This window comes from Schistosoma mansoni, chromosome 2 (genome assembly GCF_000237925.1).
Source record: "Schistosoma mansoni strain Puerto Rico chromosome 2, complete genome".
Classification (NCBI taxonomy): domain Eukaryota; kingdom Metazoa; phylum Platyhelminthes; class Trematoda; order Strigeidida; family Schistosomatidae; genus Schistosoma; species Schistosoma mansoni.
This window is the reverse complement of record NC_031496.1, coordinates 28,952,983-28,972,761: the sequence shown is the minus strand read 5'-3', so window position 1 is coordinate 28,972,761 and position 19,779 is coordinate 28,952,983. Positions and strand designations below refer to the sequence as shown.

The 19,779-nt window shown below is 30.0% G+C and overlaps 1 protein-coding gene across 1 annotated transcript; it reads left to right on the top strand.

Annotated features, from left to right (window-relative positions):
• Positions 1 to 1,038: 1,038 nt before the first annotated feature.
• Positions 1,039 to 19,441, top strand: Smp_143530 (hypothetical protein; the record flags this gene model as incomplete). The annotated part of the gene is made up of 8 exons (XM_018796306.1): positions 1,039 to 1,098; positions 2,725 to 3,057; positions 4,738 to 4,891; positions 7,865 to 8,294; positions 10,460 to 10,740; positions 15,965 to 16,611; positions 17,786 to 18,250; positions 19,010 to 19,441. The coding sequence occupies 8 exons, from the start codon at positions 1,039 to 1,041 to the stop codon at positions 19,439 to 19,441; spliced, it is 2,802 nt and encodes a 933-aa protein (XP_018650532.1).
• Positions 19,442 to 19,779: the final 338 nt, after the last annotated feature.

The following is a 19,779-nucleotide window of genomic DNA, read 5'->3' as shown; positions in this document are numbered from 1 at the left end:
AAAAGCGTCATGTTATGGGAACCAGTCTACATGGGAAATCGATGGGGAATGTTTTACGCTATCATCTTAAAATGTGATTAAACTTACTTTACCGCACTGATAATCAGGAAAAAGAACCTTATAGTTCAGGCATGTGACAACGTTTAATGAAAATCTTAAAATCATTTCTTGATTCTAGATCCTCTTTATGACTTATTTGACTCATATTCCCGTTTGATGAATTTTACATTCGCTGTTTTGTTCTATTATCTTATTTTCAGAAAGCATATATATATATAGTAAATCTCAATCAAAATAAGTTTTATAGACGTTACACCACTTGAGTTTTTTTCACGAGACTCATGTTCCACACTAATGAAGATAAACTTGATGTGTTATCACCAAAAGTATTGTTTCCAACTATTTCGAAATATTTTGTCTCTGTTCTGAATTTAAAACCCATGTTGGAGAAAGATTTATATAGGAAGGCAATGTATATGCCATCTGTATACAATCGTGTTATTTGAAACAAATAGTTTATTTACTGAATTTATCTTCGGCGATTAATTTCTACCATTGATCATGTTAACGCTTTTCATGATTTGTTTATTGTAGTATCATAAGCTTACAATCTCAATATTTTTTGAATGAATGACTGAATATATCTTGTCGTAAATAACATGTTACCTTTTTTGAAAGCTGAGAAAAAAACTCCCGGAAATTATTTTCTCTGTGCAATGAAACATACTCAAGTGTGAGAGAAGGACCAGTTTCATTACTGAGTTGTATATAGACAATGTTCAAGATTATATATAAAAAACTTTAAATGTATTCAAAACTATCTGAAACTGAACTTCATTGTCGTAACTTTATTCCTCAGTTGAAGCTGTAAATTTATCTTGAAACTTTTTTTTCTTTTTGAGCGATATAATTCAATTTTCGTTTATCATAATACAGCAATCTTTAAAAAAGTGAGCTATGCATGTGAGCTACGCATTGAATTATTATTGTATAATTTTTTTTTTTATTTTCACAGATTTACCAAATACTTCAGCATGGATGACTTTCTTAATGTCATTATCCAACGTTCAGAAATTTTCTACAGCTAAATATTATCAGGTGAAATATAATTTATGAATTAAATATTTTACTTTTATACCTAACTCAATATTTTTAAATAAATAAATAAATTAATAACTGAGTAGCTGAATTATAATCAGGAACTTAATATCCATGAATAGAGAAAATCTGGTATCAATCAAAATTTAACTTCTGTTTAATGATTGGTTCAGTGATCCGTGAATGAATGTTGACAGAACAGGAATATTTGTATAAGACTATTACTGTGAATACAATTATATATAAAACATCTATATATGTTGTAACTAAGTATCATGCATTTTTGTATTTAGTTATACAAAACGAAAATAATCATGATAATCTAGACAACAAACAAATATTTTATCATATACTCACTAGTGACTGGCTCCATGAGGTATTTCCTGGAGTTCTAGTGAGAAGCAGTAACCAGTGGAGTTCAACCAGGTCTGTTAGGAGATATCAACTCAGTGAAGACAATGGTGAACGGTTGCTCAACTTCGTGCGTTGGTTGAAGTTAGACATTAACACCGTTGGATGCCGGCTCAGTGGTCTCTCGGTTAAGTGCTCGCGGACGAGACTGGTAGGTCCTGGGTTCGAATCTCGCGAGACGAGATAGTGGATGCGCACTGGTGAGGAGTCTCACAATAGGATCAAACGGTCGTTCAGGGCTCTCAGGTTTTTCATGGTGGTCTAGCTTCAATTGACTCATGATTTCAACCATATATAAAATATTTTATATGCTAAAGAATGTATTATGTAAATGTGTTCAGTGGAATATTGTATTTTGAAATGTGAAATTACTATTATCCACCAATGAGCTTAGTCAGTCACTTTGGAGCAATAATGTATTTGGTTAAAAAATAAAGGAGGATTAACTTCATATATTCCAAACTTTATGAATAACTTATTAGATTGTTAGTTTCTCAACAAATAATGCAAAGGGTATTCCTGGAATATGCATGCATGTCTACCCTATCATTGATAATTTTGTAAACTATTATAACGTAAAACGGCGATAAGTTTATAACTATTAGAGTATAGGTTAAAATCATGTTTTACCATACTTTGTCTACTGTTGTTGAATAATATCAGTAGGATCTAATACAAAAGTAGGATTCGAAACCGATTATTCGAATGACTACTTAATTTTATAAAAATTTACAACAGCGTTTGAAAAAATATATTTCGTTTTTCTAGTTATTTGTTTTATCGCATATTTTTAGTCGGTTAAACAGATACATGGTATCGTAAATGATTTAAACTATTACATTCTTCGTACAAAATATTATATTCCTTTTGAAAAATGTTTTTCTTGTTTAAACGAATTTTAATCAATTATGAAGCATTTTCCACAACAAGGAACCCAGTTTTGTTGTGTTTCTAAATGTCGAATGATAAATTGAACGCATTACTTGATAATGAGCATGTGACTATTGAGTAAACAAATCAGTATCCGATGTCTAATGTCATTTACATATTATAATATTTGTCCATAGACAGTCATCTTCATCTTCACCATAGATTACCTTGTTTGTAATTAGTCGCGAATTACAATTGAACATATTCAGCGATATCCTCTTATTTTTTTTTTAATTACTAGCAATCTTCTTTGTGATTTTTTAAAATGTTTCATTCACATTATAGGTTTGTTTAAAGCAAATTGAACAATACTCAAAAACGTTATCAACTATTAAAGAGTTAGTTGATCATGTTGAACTTAATACATTGGCTGATATACAATTTCAAAATAATTTGCATAATTTATCAAGAAGTGTTTGTGAATTAGAAGCAAAATTTCATACTCTATGGTTACGTTTACTGGAATTATCAATTTATATTGATCAAAATATTAAAACTGATGTGAACCAACGTGTAACTACTGATATCTGTCATGATGCATGCTCAAACAAAACACGACATGATGTTTTACATCAGAACTATGGGAATAGTTACTTGTCGGAATTTAATACTAAAGAGGTTAGTTTATCTTTGTTATTTTTTCCTGAATCTTATTTGTGTATTTCTCTAATTGAATGCTAACAAATAACTGTCTGATTGTTGTTGCTGATAAGATTCAGAAACTGTTTCGTGTCTGTCAGATCTTTCTCTATTGAACTGTTCATCTAAATGTTGGTAGATCTATTATTTCTTATTAAAGACTTGATTTCTCGTTATATATATATATATATATATATATATATATATATATGGTTTGCCAACTATTCAAATTGAATAAATTAATGAAATCACCAAAAAGTGCGCTAATTACTTTTTTCAGTTGAATAACATTCATTGTAATGGCGGGTTATTTGTTTATTTATTTTTTTGAAAACAAATAAAGCTAGTTGTGTACTTTAAAGAGAACGTTAATTGTTCATATTTTAAAATTTATTGTACCTTGGTCTAAAATTTTAATATAGTTTAGAAACAGACAGTGGATAGATACAGTTTAACCCATATACCACCCACTTTATAAAATCCTACTCATGAACTAATTAAATAATAATAAATTCTTGTACTTTGTTCTTTACAAAAGGTAAAATATACAACGATTGTTAATATTGATTTAAGGTCAGTCAATCACTTAAGTAATATTATATGCTAGAGATTAGAAGTTTTAAAACTTTCAATCACTTGGATTCAAATTTGAATTGCCACTCTTCTACCTCATTTGGTTGTAAACAACTGAATAAAAAGGGTTAATAATCTTTAAACAGTCATATTGGTGATAATTGTTTTAATTCACTGGTTATATGATATGAATCTAATAATTGAGAAAATATCTGGTAAAAAAATTACTGAATCTACGATTTAAACAAAAACTCTATGCACATTTGTTTCGATAAAGATTTATTAAAACACGATTTGCAATAAATCAGTTACACGTGCCTGAATTATATATATATATATATATATATATATATATATATATCATAAAGACAAGACTTTGTATAAATTTATACTACTCTACAATACACTGTATATCCTGAGCAATGGGTTTAACCATACACTTGAATGTGTTTAGTGTGACAGTTCGCGAAAATAATATAAACAGTGTTCTATCGGTTTGTAAATCATACTTTTCCAGTATGATGTTATTTACCCTTATACTTTGATCACCAGTGCCTTAACAAAGCTGAGTTAAAGTTTCTTTAACTAAGTTTTATGTTAGATGAAGTTGTGCCATGAAAATCTATTATCTGCGAATCGAATCAGTACAAGTTGAAATTTTAATATAAAAGTCTCATTCGAATCTAAATTATTTCATTTCATAATACAGTTAAGGTTTATTTATTGTGCTGAAAAAAGTTGACTTAAATATCTTAAAACAGATTCTACCGGTATATATCACTTTATGTGCATGTTTTTGTACATACTACTGACATTAGTATAGGCTAGTATCGAAGACCTCAGTGTAACTAATATAAGTTTCTAAGACGTTGGTGATAGCTTGTTGTATGCCTAAATGTAGCAAGCTTTCTACTACTGAGTAATTAGTGCTTACATCAACATATCAATTAAACTAATAACGATGTCTTTCCGTAAAACCTTGAATTCTATTGACGGCACTCAAGTAATTTCTGTTTGAGGTCATTTTTTACTTGCTTACTTGCCAACATATAGCTATTTTTTTATTCTTATCTTTATTGAGTCTAGATTGGTATTCATCATCTCTCACATCAAAACGGACATGAAAGTGGTTTTGAATCGGAACAAAGTCCTCCACTGAAATCATATTATAGTTATTCATGCAATAATACCATTACTGGTTCAGATACCCTCGTGGTTAAAGATGAGCTGAGACTTAGAAGTGAGTTTGACGATAAGTCAGAATGGATTGAGTTCCTTTTAAAATACTAATGGTTTTATTCCTTTTTCACTGTTTTCATTTAGGTTTTTATTGGGAAAAAATATTTCTTGCATAAAAATTTGTTTTCAGGGGTCACTTTAGGCATTGGTTTTCATAATTCAATTGAGGAAACTAGTCCAGATGGATAGATCATTTCTCATGTATAATTCCAGAGACTACATCCTCTAGTTATTTTGAATATCCTCGTGCTTTTAGAAGTAGTATGATAATTTATGTCTGAAGTAACTGATTCTGTTGAGAATATTCCATAGTATTCCTACGAAAGTTCTCTAGGGACCTAAAAAACGTTTGAAAACATTTTATCCAATCAGCGACAAATAGAAGCGCCTCAGAAACTTCTAGAATGTAAAGAGTCACGTGTCACCTTTCTGATCGAGTACTTGCCTATGATGCTACTACATTCAGTACAGTTCCGGGAACTTCCAGAAGTTCAAAGTAGTGTGTAACTCTTTAAATACCCTCATTTATCTGTACACATCATACCTTAGAGTAACGCGTTATTTTTGCATTTCGCGCCTTCGCTCTTTTTCTCAAGTTGCCGTATACATTGAACCTAAGGTTAGTAAATGCTGCTATGAAATCGGGTCAAAAGTTCAGTTAACAGGCTTATCAGATTGTTGCACAACTTTTGTTTTATAACTGATAAAAAATGGATAATACATTAAGGGTTCAAATAATCAGAAAACATTTGTACCAAGAAATTTGGGGTGAATTTATTTCACCTATCTACGTGTTCAAACATTCGACTGTTAAACGTTTCAAATTATACATGAAACGTCGTTAATTTTGTTCCATATTTGGACACTTGATTGGCTATTAATCAATGTTTTAAGAACTTATACGATGCAAAATATGAATCCTAACAAAAAACATATTTAGCGAAGATTACTATAGAGTAGATAACCTAGAATGATTGATTGTTAAACTGTAACATCTGAAAAACAGAAATATCACGAAAAGTTTTTTTAATGAACCTGTGTACATTGGTAATCTGTTTTCAATATATTGAACCATTTTTTGTTACAAAAGTGTTTTACTTGCTTCAAGCTCCTATTCTGTACTTCTGATTTTTCTTTATTAAGTGTGTCAACTTATTGTACTGCTGTTCGAGTATGGTTTCGATCTTCTTAAATGATGAAACTTGATTGTTCAAAGTTACGTCATTATCCCTTTCGAGAGTCTTGAGTTTTTCTAACCAACAGAATAGATTCTGTACATCATTTTTTACAACTTGGTATTTTTCACGTGTTGTATCTGTCAGACACTTTTTTAATCAGCCAAGTATTGTATAATCGATATCTTCGATCGAATGGCCTCTTTTGACAATCTACTTTATCCCTGCTTTCCTAAATTCATATAGATACCATTTATAGAGTGGTGTTTGTTCTTATGTTTTTTTTCGTTGGAACACAAAAGGTTTTGTGTAAAGACCAGTCTATTTTTCTCATTTCACTGGGGAAGCCAGCCTTCATTACTGTTTTGCTACCTACCAATATCTTCAAAAGTGTTTCCAAGCTATTGTGAGTCTATGAAATTCCAATCATCAGATAGCAGATTCATACTCTCACCTCACTTACTTTGATTCGAGAAGTTCACTGGTATCATTCTTATTTACTTGTAGAATTCGGTTTAAAGTTGAACACGTAAACATGCCAGTGGCCATTGGTTTACAGTTCTCACATACTGATTCAAAATCCTCATTAGCTTTATGTGTGTCGTTAAAGACAATATCTCGATAATGAATCGTAATCCATGTGTTTTGACTTCTCCATACGTCGTTGAACAACATTGATTACTTAAGAAAGTACACTTTCAAATCTGTCGAACTCTTCTGTATCTGACCATTTAGAAATAGATAATACGTTGCAAACGTTTTATCTACGTAGTTTCTATCAAACCCCTTCCATTCATTGTTCATCTGTCAGAATGAAACTTGAGCAACTAAACATTTTATCCAGCATTCAGTTCATTATGGTCTTTTACTTCCCTTTTATGTTATTACTATATATATTTATATATCATTTACGACATTCTATATCATTAAATAAACGAGACAATTTACTTCTGATTTAGACCTCTTTTTCATTCATTATTTGAATAATTTTTCGCTATTCTCACCTTTTATTTTATGTATATAGCTTACATAAATTTATTTGGTTTTCAGTTTTTTTCTATCTTCTGTTTTGATTTATCCATAAATATGTTCAACAATTTGATTTTAGTCTCTTCTTACTCATTTGTCTGTCTTTTAGAATTTTTAAGTAGTTTATGCACTTCTCAGTTTTTCTTTCTAAAAAAAAACAAAAACGCATATACATTGTTCACATATATTGCTCTGTTACAAAATCGATTAACATGTAACAAAGTCGACATGATTATACATAAGTATGTACACATATCTGTGTACACTACAATAACTAGAGTAGTAATAGTCGGCGCTAGGGTGTGACATACAAATTCAATGTGAAATAAGTCTTTTTTTCTTTTAAAATCAATTCTTTCTCCGTTTTTTCTTATTTTTCATTTTTGTTCTTATTTAACAATCTGTTATGTATTCATTATATGATGTTTAATGTTGGTTTAAGCTTATAACTAAAAGGATAAACATTGTAGACTATTTAATGAGTTGATTATTATCATTATTCATCTTTACTAACCAAATAATTTGAAATGTTCGAAATTGACCAATCGAATTACAGTATAATGATTAATCTGTTTATCTCATTGAGGATTGGTTGCTCATTACTCAACCAGTGATTTTTTATTGGATATGTGAAATTAATTAACTCAATTTATGTATTATTGGTTGAATATCTACTGATTATTAGTTGAGAATATCATTGAATAGAATACACGTATTTTTTAAAAAAAATCAAAATCATTATTTCTGTTATTAAATGTTTTCTATCGTAGAAGATAATAGTCGTTCACTTCCGGATGATTTTAATGAGATTATCGGAAAGTTGGATAATGCATTATTAAATGATGAACTAAAAATATATCCTGAAGTGATAAACATTGATGAAAGTGTTAAATGTTTGTCATCTCAAAGTGATCTATTTTTTAAGAATGAAGATAAGTGTAAGATGAACAAATATGGAAAGAACTTATTCTCTTCATCGGAGCAACAGGATATCAAACGGAATTACAGACTGGAAATGACTGAAAGTGGAGATTTCTTATGGAACAATACAGGGAATGGTTTGATTGATGCTACAATACAGGATAATGGAAGTCAATCGTCAAATTCAAAAAATGCTGCGGGATCCACTTCGTGTCATGAAGATGCAGGTGTATTAAGAAAGAAATTTTCTTCTGAATCCTGTAACTTGAATAAAGTCCAGTAAGCTTGTATGAGTTACTTCGAATATTTTGTTATAATGTAATTTCTGAAGAAACGCTTTGGACTGTCAAGACGATTAATTAATTTGATGCTAAATTACAGGTTCTTGTCCATTTCACCTGCTTGAGTTTCTAGAGTGTTTTTCACATAAATGAAGTTCAAAGTTCGTATATGAATCTACACAATTCTATGGTGTTGTACTTCTCGTTGATAGTTTTTTATATCATCAGAATTTACTGCTAGATAATATATAATGTGAAAATAATAATTACAGAATGCACGTCAGTTTACAGGCATGATCAATTTGATATAAATAGTAATATAAGATTTAGAGAACAAACATGTGATATTAGATTGTTTCAAGTTTGCTAGTTCAGTAATTGTTTAGGCAGTACATTTTTGACATATATTACAGCAATCCAATGCATCAGCAGAGATAAGTTCAACATTTCTATATGAATAAGTGTTGAACACTTAGGAGATAATGACGGAAGTCCATATCTCAGAAGAAGAATTTCGCTGAAATTTTATCCAATTATTCGGGTGCTTATTGTTAGTAGTTATTTTCCTTGATGTTTTTTTAGTATGGTTCAATTTTCGTCATGCTACTGATCATGAGAAAGTAGTTATTGATATATACATAACTATAAAAAGCGATTAATTTACCCTTTTTTATGTACCACCTAAATAACTTATCACAGAAAAACATGGACAAAAAAGTACATCACTTAAAACTCAGCTTATCAGTTCGTCTAAGAGAAAAGAAAAGTGAGACGTTTATTCATTCATGCATGAGTTGAAAGATTATACGCATTATGTTTCTCACACTAACTAAATGTAGGCTGAAATAATACATTTTCCGTCAGTAGAATCTGTGATGGACAGCAAATGCATGCTAGGGATACAATGGATGATATTTCTCTCCTAGTAATCAAACGGAATTACTTAAATTGATCTATCTGTTCTCATATATATATATATATATATATATATATATATAATGATTAAGATATTGTTACCACTAGAATTCTTCAATATAAGCAGAAAAGCTTCAGCTTAAAAACAACGCGAAATATGAGCCAGTTAATACTTGAGGAGTGTGATGTAAATGAAAGCATAGAACACTAAAAACTGATTGCATATATGCCATCAGAATCAACTTTTTAACGTATCGCTTGTTTTATATGCACATTATCACACCCTATATTCCCACGAACTGCAATGATGTTATTTCCTAGATAATTCATTTAATTAACTATTATTGATTCTTTAAAATGATTTGTATAAAGAAAAACTTAGGCGTTTACCCCAACAAAATATGACCAAATAAGTTTTTGTTGGATTGTCTCCCTACCCAAAAATTTTTTGTCTATACTATCTTCAAGGATATTGAATAAGCTTCTTTCATTCAAATATATTAGTTTCAAAATGAAAACATATACATAGAAATATAAGTGATCGTAATTAAAATAACTACATTTTTCCTGGCAATCTGATACAATTATTTTCAGGGAAATCATTAAAACTCAAAATGATCGAATAAACCTGTCAAGTGAAACGTTGGAGTTATTTTTAATTTTAATAGCCTAGATATTTACAAATATAACTTTGTTTCTGATGTATTATATACACCTGACTCCCAATTATTGCGAAAATATTGGTTTCGAATTTAAACGAAGATTCTTACAAAATGTCTGATATTTGACAGCAGGAATTCCAAATGTTCATTCGTCCTTTTTTCTAACTAAGATATACATTTTCATCCATTAATTACTAGATACTCTTCACATGTAGTATGATAGGTTAACTTGTTTAAGACATCGTACGATGAATAAATTTGTTGATATTAGCTTCTGAAGTTGATTCATGAGTAGTTTCACATTTAATTCCTAAATCTTTCTTATTTCATAGGTTTAGCTACTATAAATTCCTGATTTGTTTTGCACAAGCCATAGATTAATGGAAAGCAGTAGTTATTCGAAAGCATACATATCGTAATAATGTTGATAATTCAATCCTCGACTTTTGAAATCTACATTATTTTCATTTATACTATTTTCTCTTTGAAATTTCAATTAGTTAGTCATGAAATTGCAATTCGAGTAATATTTCTTATTATTTATTGCTCGACTACTAAAATCCTTTCTTCTTTTTCTACTTTTAAGAAATTATGAAACAATACACAAATGTTTGTCGTTACCTAATGCGAAATCATTCGTAACAGGAATTAATAAATCGAAAAGTATAGATTTGCCATTTATCTCAAATTGTCGTCAAGTAAATGATAGATCATGCAGTATGCATGTAAACATTGTGAATAATAATAATAATATTCTCAGAAAAGTTATCAGCGGACGAAAATCTTTGACTACTAAATACAACAATTTACATAATTTCTACTATTTAAAACGAATTGGAAACAGTCGATTAATGAGGCATTTACTTGGTAAGTAATCATTTAAATTTATTGTTATTTATTCACTTTTATTATAAGTGATAAAAAAATTAAACTAATTTGTTTCGATTAAGATGAAAACTCTGAAAATAGTACCTTGAAATATTAATCACTTATAAATATTGTAGAAAGGCATCATAAGCAAAGATGGATAGTGGCTACCAGTGTAATCCTGGACGCGCGTTTTGTCCTATTTTTAGACTCGTCAGTTGAATATATATAGCTGTCAGGACTCAGTAGCTAAGTAGATAACGTGGTGGCGTTCGAAATGAACGGTACTGAGTTCAAGTCTAGGAGTGAACATCAACTCTGGAATGCAGGTACATCCAGCTAATGAGTCTCGGGTAGAAAATAAACGTACGTCCTGGATTCCACTGCTAGCCACCACCCATCTTTGCAATATCGAGTCAATCCTCACAGGATGCACATATGCCAATAAGAAGCTGATCAATTGCAATCCTAAACATCAGTGGGAAGATCCAAATAAACAGTACAAAATGAGTTGTAGAAAAGGGAGCTTGGCAATCCTTTTTTTGTATTTCCTTCATTTTTCTTCATTATGATTTCTTAGTTGCATAGATCTTTATTCAAAATATTTTTTTTCTTGAGCTTGAAAACCTTTCACATTTATAAGTATTCCTATCAAGAGTTAAGTTGATAATTCCAAATAAATGGACTTCCTAACTAAGATCGAACTAACCATTTATTCGGATACACTACAAATATTTTTTTTCACTGTGACTACTACAGTTCTCAGCACTAAATTTTATTTATTCGTTTACTGAGTAATGATAGAAATCATGTGATATGTACTAAAGACGGATACTAGATGCCCGAATCTATGTTTTTTCTAATGATTCTGGTACTACCGTTGTTGTCGGTTCACTAATCTAATTAATCAATCGACATTTTGTATGTTGCAGTTTGAGTAGTCATGATTCGTATTATTTTATAAAATAGGATAAAAAATAATGCTTTCTGTATCTAACTTAGTTACTTTAATAATAAATAGTACCTGGAAAAGCGTTATTATCTGATGTCAATCATAGATATGTACAAGTATATCATATGCTAGGCGTATAATAGACCATATCACATGTGTGTGTGGTTGAGTATAATTCAATTCATATTGATTGTGTTATATTTTCCTCACTCTGTTATTGTACGTGGTTTAGTTTTGAACAATTACATTATAAGTAGCAGTTGCTAATATCAACCAGAATTCTCATTCTTCTTATTTTGTTTGTTTGTTTGTATGTTTGGGCGATTCCTTTTCACTAAATTCTTAACTAATGAAAATGTACTCACAGAAATACACACTTGCATAGTTTATGTATGTTCACATTTTCATATACATATGTATTTCATTCAGTGAATTGAATGTCTCTCATTAACATTGAGATATTCCTGTTCCCTCTTAACATTTATTGGACTGTTTCAAATTCTCCACTAAATCATTGCTGTGTTCACATTTTTCCACATAACAGTAAGAAAATAGTCCATTTTCAAATTAAACAGTACACTGATAGGATATTTCTAGTGAATAGTAGTACTATTTAATAGTACTGGTGCTTATTTTTTATTCTATTCAATGAATCATACCTTTCGTTATTTCTTTTCTATATTAATTTTCTGAAACCACTTATACTTAAGAAGTGATATTTCCGGAATTTACTTTATGAGATTTTAGAATATATTAACCCTTTTAAAATTATATCATACCATGAGTAAGTCAGTAGTTAAATTATGCAATCAAAAATCTAAAGTCAATCACTATTCGATTGTTATAATCCATGACAAAGTCATATTATTTATCCACTCAGTGCAACGATACTATTCGGTCACTTTTTTTCAAATAAATTTCATTATTAGTAACAAGCTGGGATCCAGGACGAGTGTGTCCACCTATTTAGTACTCGTCAATTCTATGTACCTCGATCTCAATGTTGATGTTCACACTGAAACTCAAACCCAGTACTTTCACTCTAAACTCTAAAACGTCATCCATTGAGCTCCTGAGTTCAGACAATCACGATCATGTACAAAGTATAAACTTTATCTACGAGTGCTTGTGTTTTCTTGTATTTTCCAACTTTACTAATGCCTTGTGATTAAATGAAAATATTGAGGCAGTCAGCTTAAGTTGGATTTATTTCAAAAGAAGATAAACAATTACTGTCTTTAACATCATCAGTTAGAAAATATAAACACATACAAATAAATTTTGCCTCTATTCCAAAGTTTTTTGAATGATCGTTTGTGATTATTCCTGTGAATTTATGAAAATGTTTCATAAATGAGTGTATGGTACTACTATATGTGATTTCACTAGGCCATACAGAACGAATAACTAGCAGTTATGTTGATATATATTTCTTCAGTCAGAATGTTCAGTGTATCTTACTTATCACTAGTTATGTGTATTATATCATGAAATGTATTAATATCTACTAGTTAGGATTTTAAAGCTATTTGTTCACATAACAACAAGCCATTTTAACTTTTGTTGTACAGTGATTGACATTTTGTCATTTTGGTACCAACATTTATTCATTGATAATGATAACTTTTTGTTTCGATCAACAATAAAATGTACATATGTTGAAAAATAAGGTCGATGTGTAATATTATTATGTAAGTTTTTCTCCTGTTAGCTTCAATGAATGTTTAACTTGATATGTATATTCTTCCATCGAATGGCTGTCACTGTTTAGTTTTTTAGAACTGATTTGCTTTATAAAAGGGGTACTTACTGTGTTAAAAGATAAAATCGCTGTATCAAACACATGAATAAGTAGTTAAAACGTAAGCTAAATAATAGTTTTACTTCAGAAATTACTTTAGGGAAAGTTCATTAAAGTTTGATTATTAAAATAATAACTTGGATTTTATATCCGTCCATGCATATTGTTTATGCAAAATTGTCAATGTGTTTAAGCAAGTTTACATATGTCAATTATATTGACTATAGGTCACCCATACTCCGTTTGTTCATTATAATAATCACTTGGTTTCTGTTCCAAAAAACCATCTTATTGAACTAGCACATCGTTACGTTTGTTATTAACAATTTTTATTCACAAAAAAACATTTTCTTCGCATACGGAATTCATTGTCTGAGTGTTTGCCTGTTCCAATGACTTTATACTTATAATGTCATTTGAAATCTATGAACATACTATTTGTTCGTAGAGCCACCTAGGCGAACTTGATCAAGTGTTGTGTAATACATTTACAGATTACCGATAATGTTGCTGATATTTTTTGGATTCATTGACTTAAATGGATGACGTCAAAGACTGATATCAGTTAAAAAAACATTTTCATAGTGTTAAACTCCTTATCAGTGAGCATCTACAACCGAATTGAGGATTGAATCCAGGACTTTCAGATCTCGTGATAAATGTTTGACCTTTAAACCATTAAGTTGGCATCCAGTGGTCTATAAACCTTCAACATAAATCAATTCGCATTATTGTGCAACCACTTTCTAGTCCAATAGGTGTGTTAATGTCTCGCATGTAACACAGTTGAACTCGAACGGTCACAGATTTTACTTGGACATCGAAAATTACGTCTCAAAATTAGTCTTTTACGGGTAAAAATGTTTCCACTTTTATGCATACTTCACTATTTGCATTATTTGAATAATGGTAATATTTAAGTAGTGACTAGTAATACAATTGTTCTATTTTGAATACAATAATTTGAGAAAATAACTTGATATAACAAAGACGTTTTTACTAAGCACTGTTTAAGAAAGCATTTCATTGTCTTGTTAGTATATTTGAACACTCTACTCACATTTATATCACAATAATCTGAGTAAAAATATAAATGTAAGTATGTATATTCCTTTTGACAAGCTGTCTATTGTGTACATTTGTGAAATACTTTCTATTTCTGAATATTTTCAATTCTTTTCAACCAGGTTAATAATACGCCTTTTTTGCTATTTATACTTATTGTCAATATGCGTGTAACTTATATTAGACACAAAAGAACATTGGTCTAATCTAATCTGTTCACTCTCTTTATCTATCTCTCTTACTACCTTTTTTTGTCTTTTGTTCATAGAAATGAGGGAAGTTAGGTCATTTAAATTATTGTTATTTTATCTTTTGTTTTAATCGGTTCAACTTAATCATGGTGATCATCATCATCATCGTTATCTTTTCACAAAGTAACAAACAGAAAAAAAAATCGATCAGTCATGTGCGTGCTGGCTGGTTGAGTTTCAGCCGTTCACCCATTCACTCACTCACTCGCTTGATCATTAACTCATTTACTCGTCCATGCAATGGTTCACTTGCTTAGTCATAATTTTTTTTATTATTCTATATATTAGCATATTTAATGTATTGAACTATTGAACAAAAACGACTGTTTTTAAAGTAAATAAATGGTTATTCATTCAATTCTTTATTTTGGCGAGTTATATACCATTGTATAGGAGTTTAACTGTCTCTATAGGTATTAAAAACCATTATTTACGTTGTTGAAAACCGCATAAAGATATGTTATTACTTAAAGATGTTAGCAGTTTAATGAATTTTAGTGTTGACAAGACGTTGAACTTTTTAATTAAATTTAAATAAAGTTCAGTTAGTAGCTTTTGACAGAAATACATGACGAAGCTGTGCAGTTTGACAGTTTGTTTCTAGAAATGTTTGATTGATTAAATCAAAGCTTAATCTAAACAATTTTCAATGAGATAAAGAATAGTGTCCATAAGTGTAATAAAAAGTTTCTTTTCTAATCTATTGTTAGAAAATGGTAGAACGATTAGTATTGTATTTAATACTATACTATATCCTTATATACAACCTTTCTTTTATATACTACCACTACTAAATTAACTATTTCTATGAATCCCGTGTTCATCTTGTTGTGCTAACGGGGTATGGCAACTTGGAACGATACATAAATGTGCCTGGTCCTACGTTGTAGCTGACTGACTGACTGACTTTCTAACTAGTTCACTCATACTTTGTTTTTTTCTGAAGTTGATAATCTTATTTCCATTGTTTTCATTTTAATCTTGTTCACCCCACTCTCTTTCTATGTATATGTATAAAATGTAATAACTTGAATCGATATAAATTTCAATGACATTTTATGTTACCTATGACTAACTAACTCTAAATTATTTACTAAAATGAGTGACATTCCTCATCAAACTAACTAGTTTAGTCGTCTTTTATTCGCTTTTTAGAATTCAAGGTGAAACATACAAATACTAAATTAAGAAATAAAAAAAATTTCAAAAGTCGTCTTAAAAGGACATCAAAAAATAGAAATTGTATGAGTTCGATTTCTCTAAATCTGTACAATCAAATCTCTAATGAAATGCTCAGTCATACTAAATCAGTTGTTTCACAATATAGTTCTGTTGACACTCAAATGTTCCATGTTGATTCAGGATCAAATTCAGATTGTGAAGTAACTAGTAACCACAGTTATTACTGTAAATCGATACCTGATAATACAAGTGAATTGGAACAACGTCAGTGGCGAATGCAGGTTAGAACATATTTAAATGCAGCTGAGAAGGCAGAAGAATTAATTCGTAATCGATATTCACCAAATCGATTTGAATCCTGGCTAGCTGGTTTAGAGGTTTCGAATCTCAAACTTGGTGAAGATAATGATAATAATAATAATAATAATAATCTGGTCGATTTGACAAACAAACAATTGTTAGTGAAGAAAAATCAAAATAATAATGCTTATGATTCATGTTCTTTATTCATGAATGATTTGGATGGAAAAGATGAAAAGAGAACTTGTCAAGATGATAATGATTTATCGCCATTGGAGGATTCACATGAGCCTTTATTAAATTTTTGGGATGATTATCAGGTGAGTTCGTTTTCTTTTAATTGTTTTAAATTATACAAGTTACGTCATCTAATCGAGTAGAGTTATGCTCATGTTTTAAGTTGTAGTAATTCGGAACTTGGTAAGCTTTTGCGACACAAAGGATTAGTAATCAAAGTATATAATGTTTAATGGTTAAATCTTAAGTTGGAATCCCCACTTCATCAATTACTATTCGAATTTTCAAGTAGCATTGTAATGAACGAGGACGCAAGTCGGGATAATCTATTGCATACAGCACATAATTACAGACTTACTTGATAAAATAGAAATGAATACTTCATTTTCAAAATATTCATTAATTGTCTCAGACTTCATTGTTTCTGCATTTCTAAACCAATTACTTTCTGTTTCCGTTTTTTCCTCGTCGATTTTCTCAACCTTCTGCTGCCAGACATTCCATTTTCGATTGGCGTTATATGCTACCTATGTCGACATAAGTAACACACACTACAGCATCACGAACCGATACACAAAACGGTATAAACTAAATCTGAGTATTTGAATTTGAATTTCATCAATAAATTGTGTTGGGTTGGGATTGATTTTAACTGTTTTATATAAAGTAAAGAAGATTGTTTTTCTCTAAAGTTCCCTTAACAAGTAGCTGAATCCCTTAACCTACCATAATTTTAATCTGCCCTATCCAAGTTATTCTAATTAAAATGCTTCCGAAATTGATATTACCATTAAGTGTTTATCACTTTATTAGATTATATGTTGGCAATCAAACTGTAAATTTCTAGTTTAGACACTTAATTTCTAAGCTCTATTTCATTTGATTGCTCATAGTCGGCTCTCGTATGATAGATGTGACAAGTTTGTTTCCACTTAATACGTTGTGTATATTTGAGAGAAAAATCTTATTCCTTGAGTGGCCGATTAGTGGCTAAGGCATTGAACTGAGTTCCAGGCTCGAATCCACGTACGTTATTTTTTACCTGGCAAATGAGTTGACTAGCGAAGCCAAAAATCACTATAGGACTTGTCTTTTCATGTATCCAGTAAAAAAATAATCTCAAAATAAACCCTGCCTTACTGCCTGCCGAACTCTATTTAGATTTGAATAAACTTTTTCTGTTTTATGATTTAACCACTCAATCTTATTTTTCGTCATTTATTGTCTATAGCATTGATTTTTTTATGTATTTTCAGGCATCACTCTACTCAAATTCCCAGTGATTCTCAAGCTTATGAGCCACCAAGTATGTATGCTGAAGAATTTCCATGGGATGATGTCGGAAGTCCATTTTTTACTGATATTGAACGAGAACTGAACTCACCACCTTTATACAGTCATAAAGAACCAAAGAAATTTATGAAATCGAATTCTAGTAGTATCATAGAGGAAAATGACTGTTCCAAAAATCAAGGACAAGATACGAATGATATACTTTCTACATCTACATCAGGCTTATTCAATCGAAAAAGTAGTCTAGATGCAAGTTTTGAAATTTTCAATAACACATCAATAAATAATACTCATGGGACAGAAAGTTGGTCTGCCGAGCATACAGATAATTTACTCAGTCCAGAATCATCTGTTCGTGGTCTGCGTACATGTCCTGATGGCGGTTCACAACATTTACCAAGTATAGATACAATGGATGTCATATCAAACGTAAGATATTTCTATTAAATTTTATTGGATTTTTCAATGAGAAGTAAAGGGTTTCAGTGTTAAGAAATGAAATTACTTTTAAATTATTAGATTTAACCTATGCTATCGATAAATTTTAATCACAAATAACTAGAAATACTTTTTATATTCGTTTACCTGTCTGGTTGTGTGAATACTGACTGTAATGTAGGTAAATCACATTAAATTTATGTTTGTAATAGTAGAAGCTATGATAATAAATACCACTCTGTGCTATCACATAGTACGTGTGACTGTATACAGTTTTTGGTTACTTTTAAAGTCTGAGTTCAAAATGTTCTTTTTTTTCATTGTCTCTGCATAGTAACATCTTATAATTGATAGTTATTGTGTATGTGTGTAACTATGGACGATCTTATTGATTTGTTCATAATTTCCATAATATAATGTTAACAGTTAGTGTGTTCATTGCAATGAATCAAAACTACTTTAGAATAAAAATCAAATCTAGAAATTACCAAACAGGTCATTTTACAACACTGTTCTTCTCATTTCTAATTAATAGAAATTTTATCTGATATTGCTTTTACTGATTTTGTTGAGTTCTTCAACTTTTCAAATCTTTCTTAACTATAATGCATTCTAAAAGGTATAATGGTTAAGTGCTAATTGACCCTAGTAACTATTATTTTTGTCCTTAATAATTTAAAATTGTTTACAAGCACGATTTTATTTTCTATCAAGTCATGTTAATCTTGTGTGTTTTTTTTCTCTCTTTAGCAGCATGAAATTCAAGATATTAAAAATCATTTATATCCTATGAGTAGTTTCAATGAACATTTTAATTCTTCTAACTATACATATTACACTAGACATCATAGCAAATTGCATAGTAAATTATATGAAAGAAAATATCAAACAATTCCACGTATTATCAATCGTAAACGAAAAGCTCAGATTAATTCATTTCAATCAGAAAAACAATCGGTTAAACGTGAATTTTTATCACTTGATGCTAGTCTTAATCGTTTGGATGATCGATATTTCAGTGATATTCATAAAGGAATTCTAGAGCATTCTGGAACAAGGCTTATGCATGCGGAAACTTATTTACAACATTTAATCAATTTAGTCAAGAGAAATAGTAGTGTACAACGAAGAAGTATGTGGTCTTGTCTTTTTTCACCTACTACTTTAAACTATCTTCTTTAAATCATTTATTATGGCATTTGCACAGAAATGACTAAGATACTTGTTTATATCTGGATTTTAAACTGGTATCTGTGGAAACCTGGTGTTAGAATCTCAAAAGAATTAGTATAGCTTTGCATTTCCTAGTACAACATAGTTTGGGGGATTGTCTACAAAATTTCATTTTTTATTAATCTCGGTGTGTGAAGCCATACGGTATCAGTTAATTTAAAATATTAAATAGGGTCGTTATGTTTAGTATTCAAACTATTATTCACTTGCTAAATACTGTCTACAACAGCCCGTAGACAACAAGCGTTTGAGTTCACAAAATCTACCTTTAAAAGAAATAGTCCGGT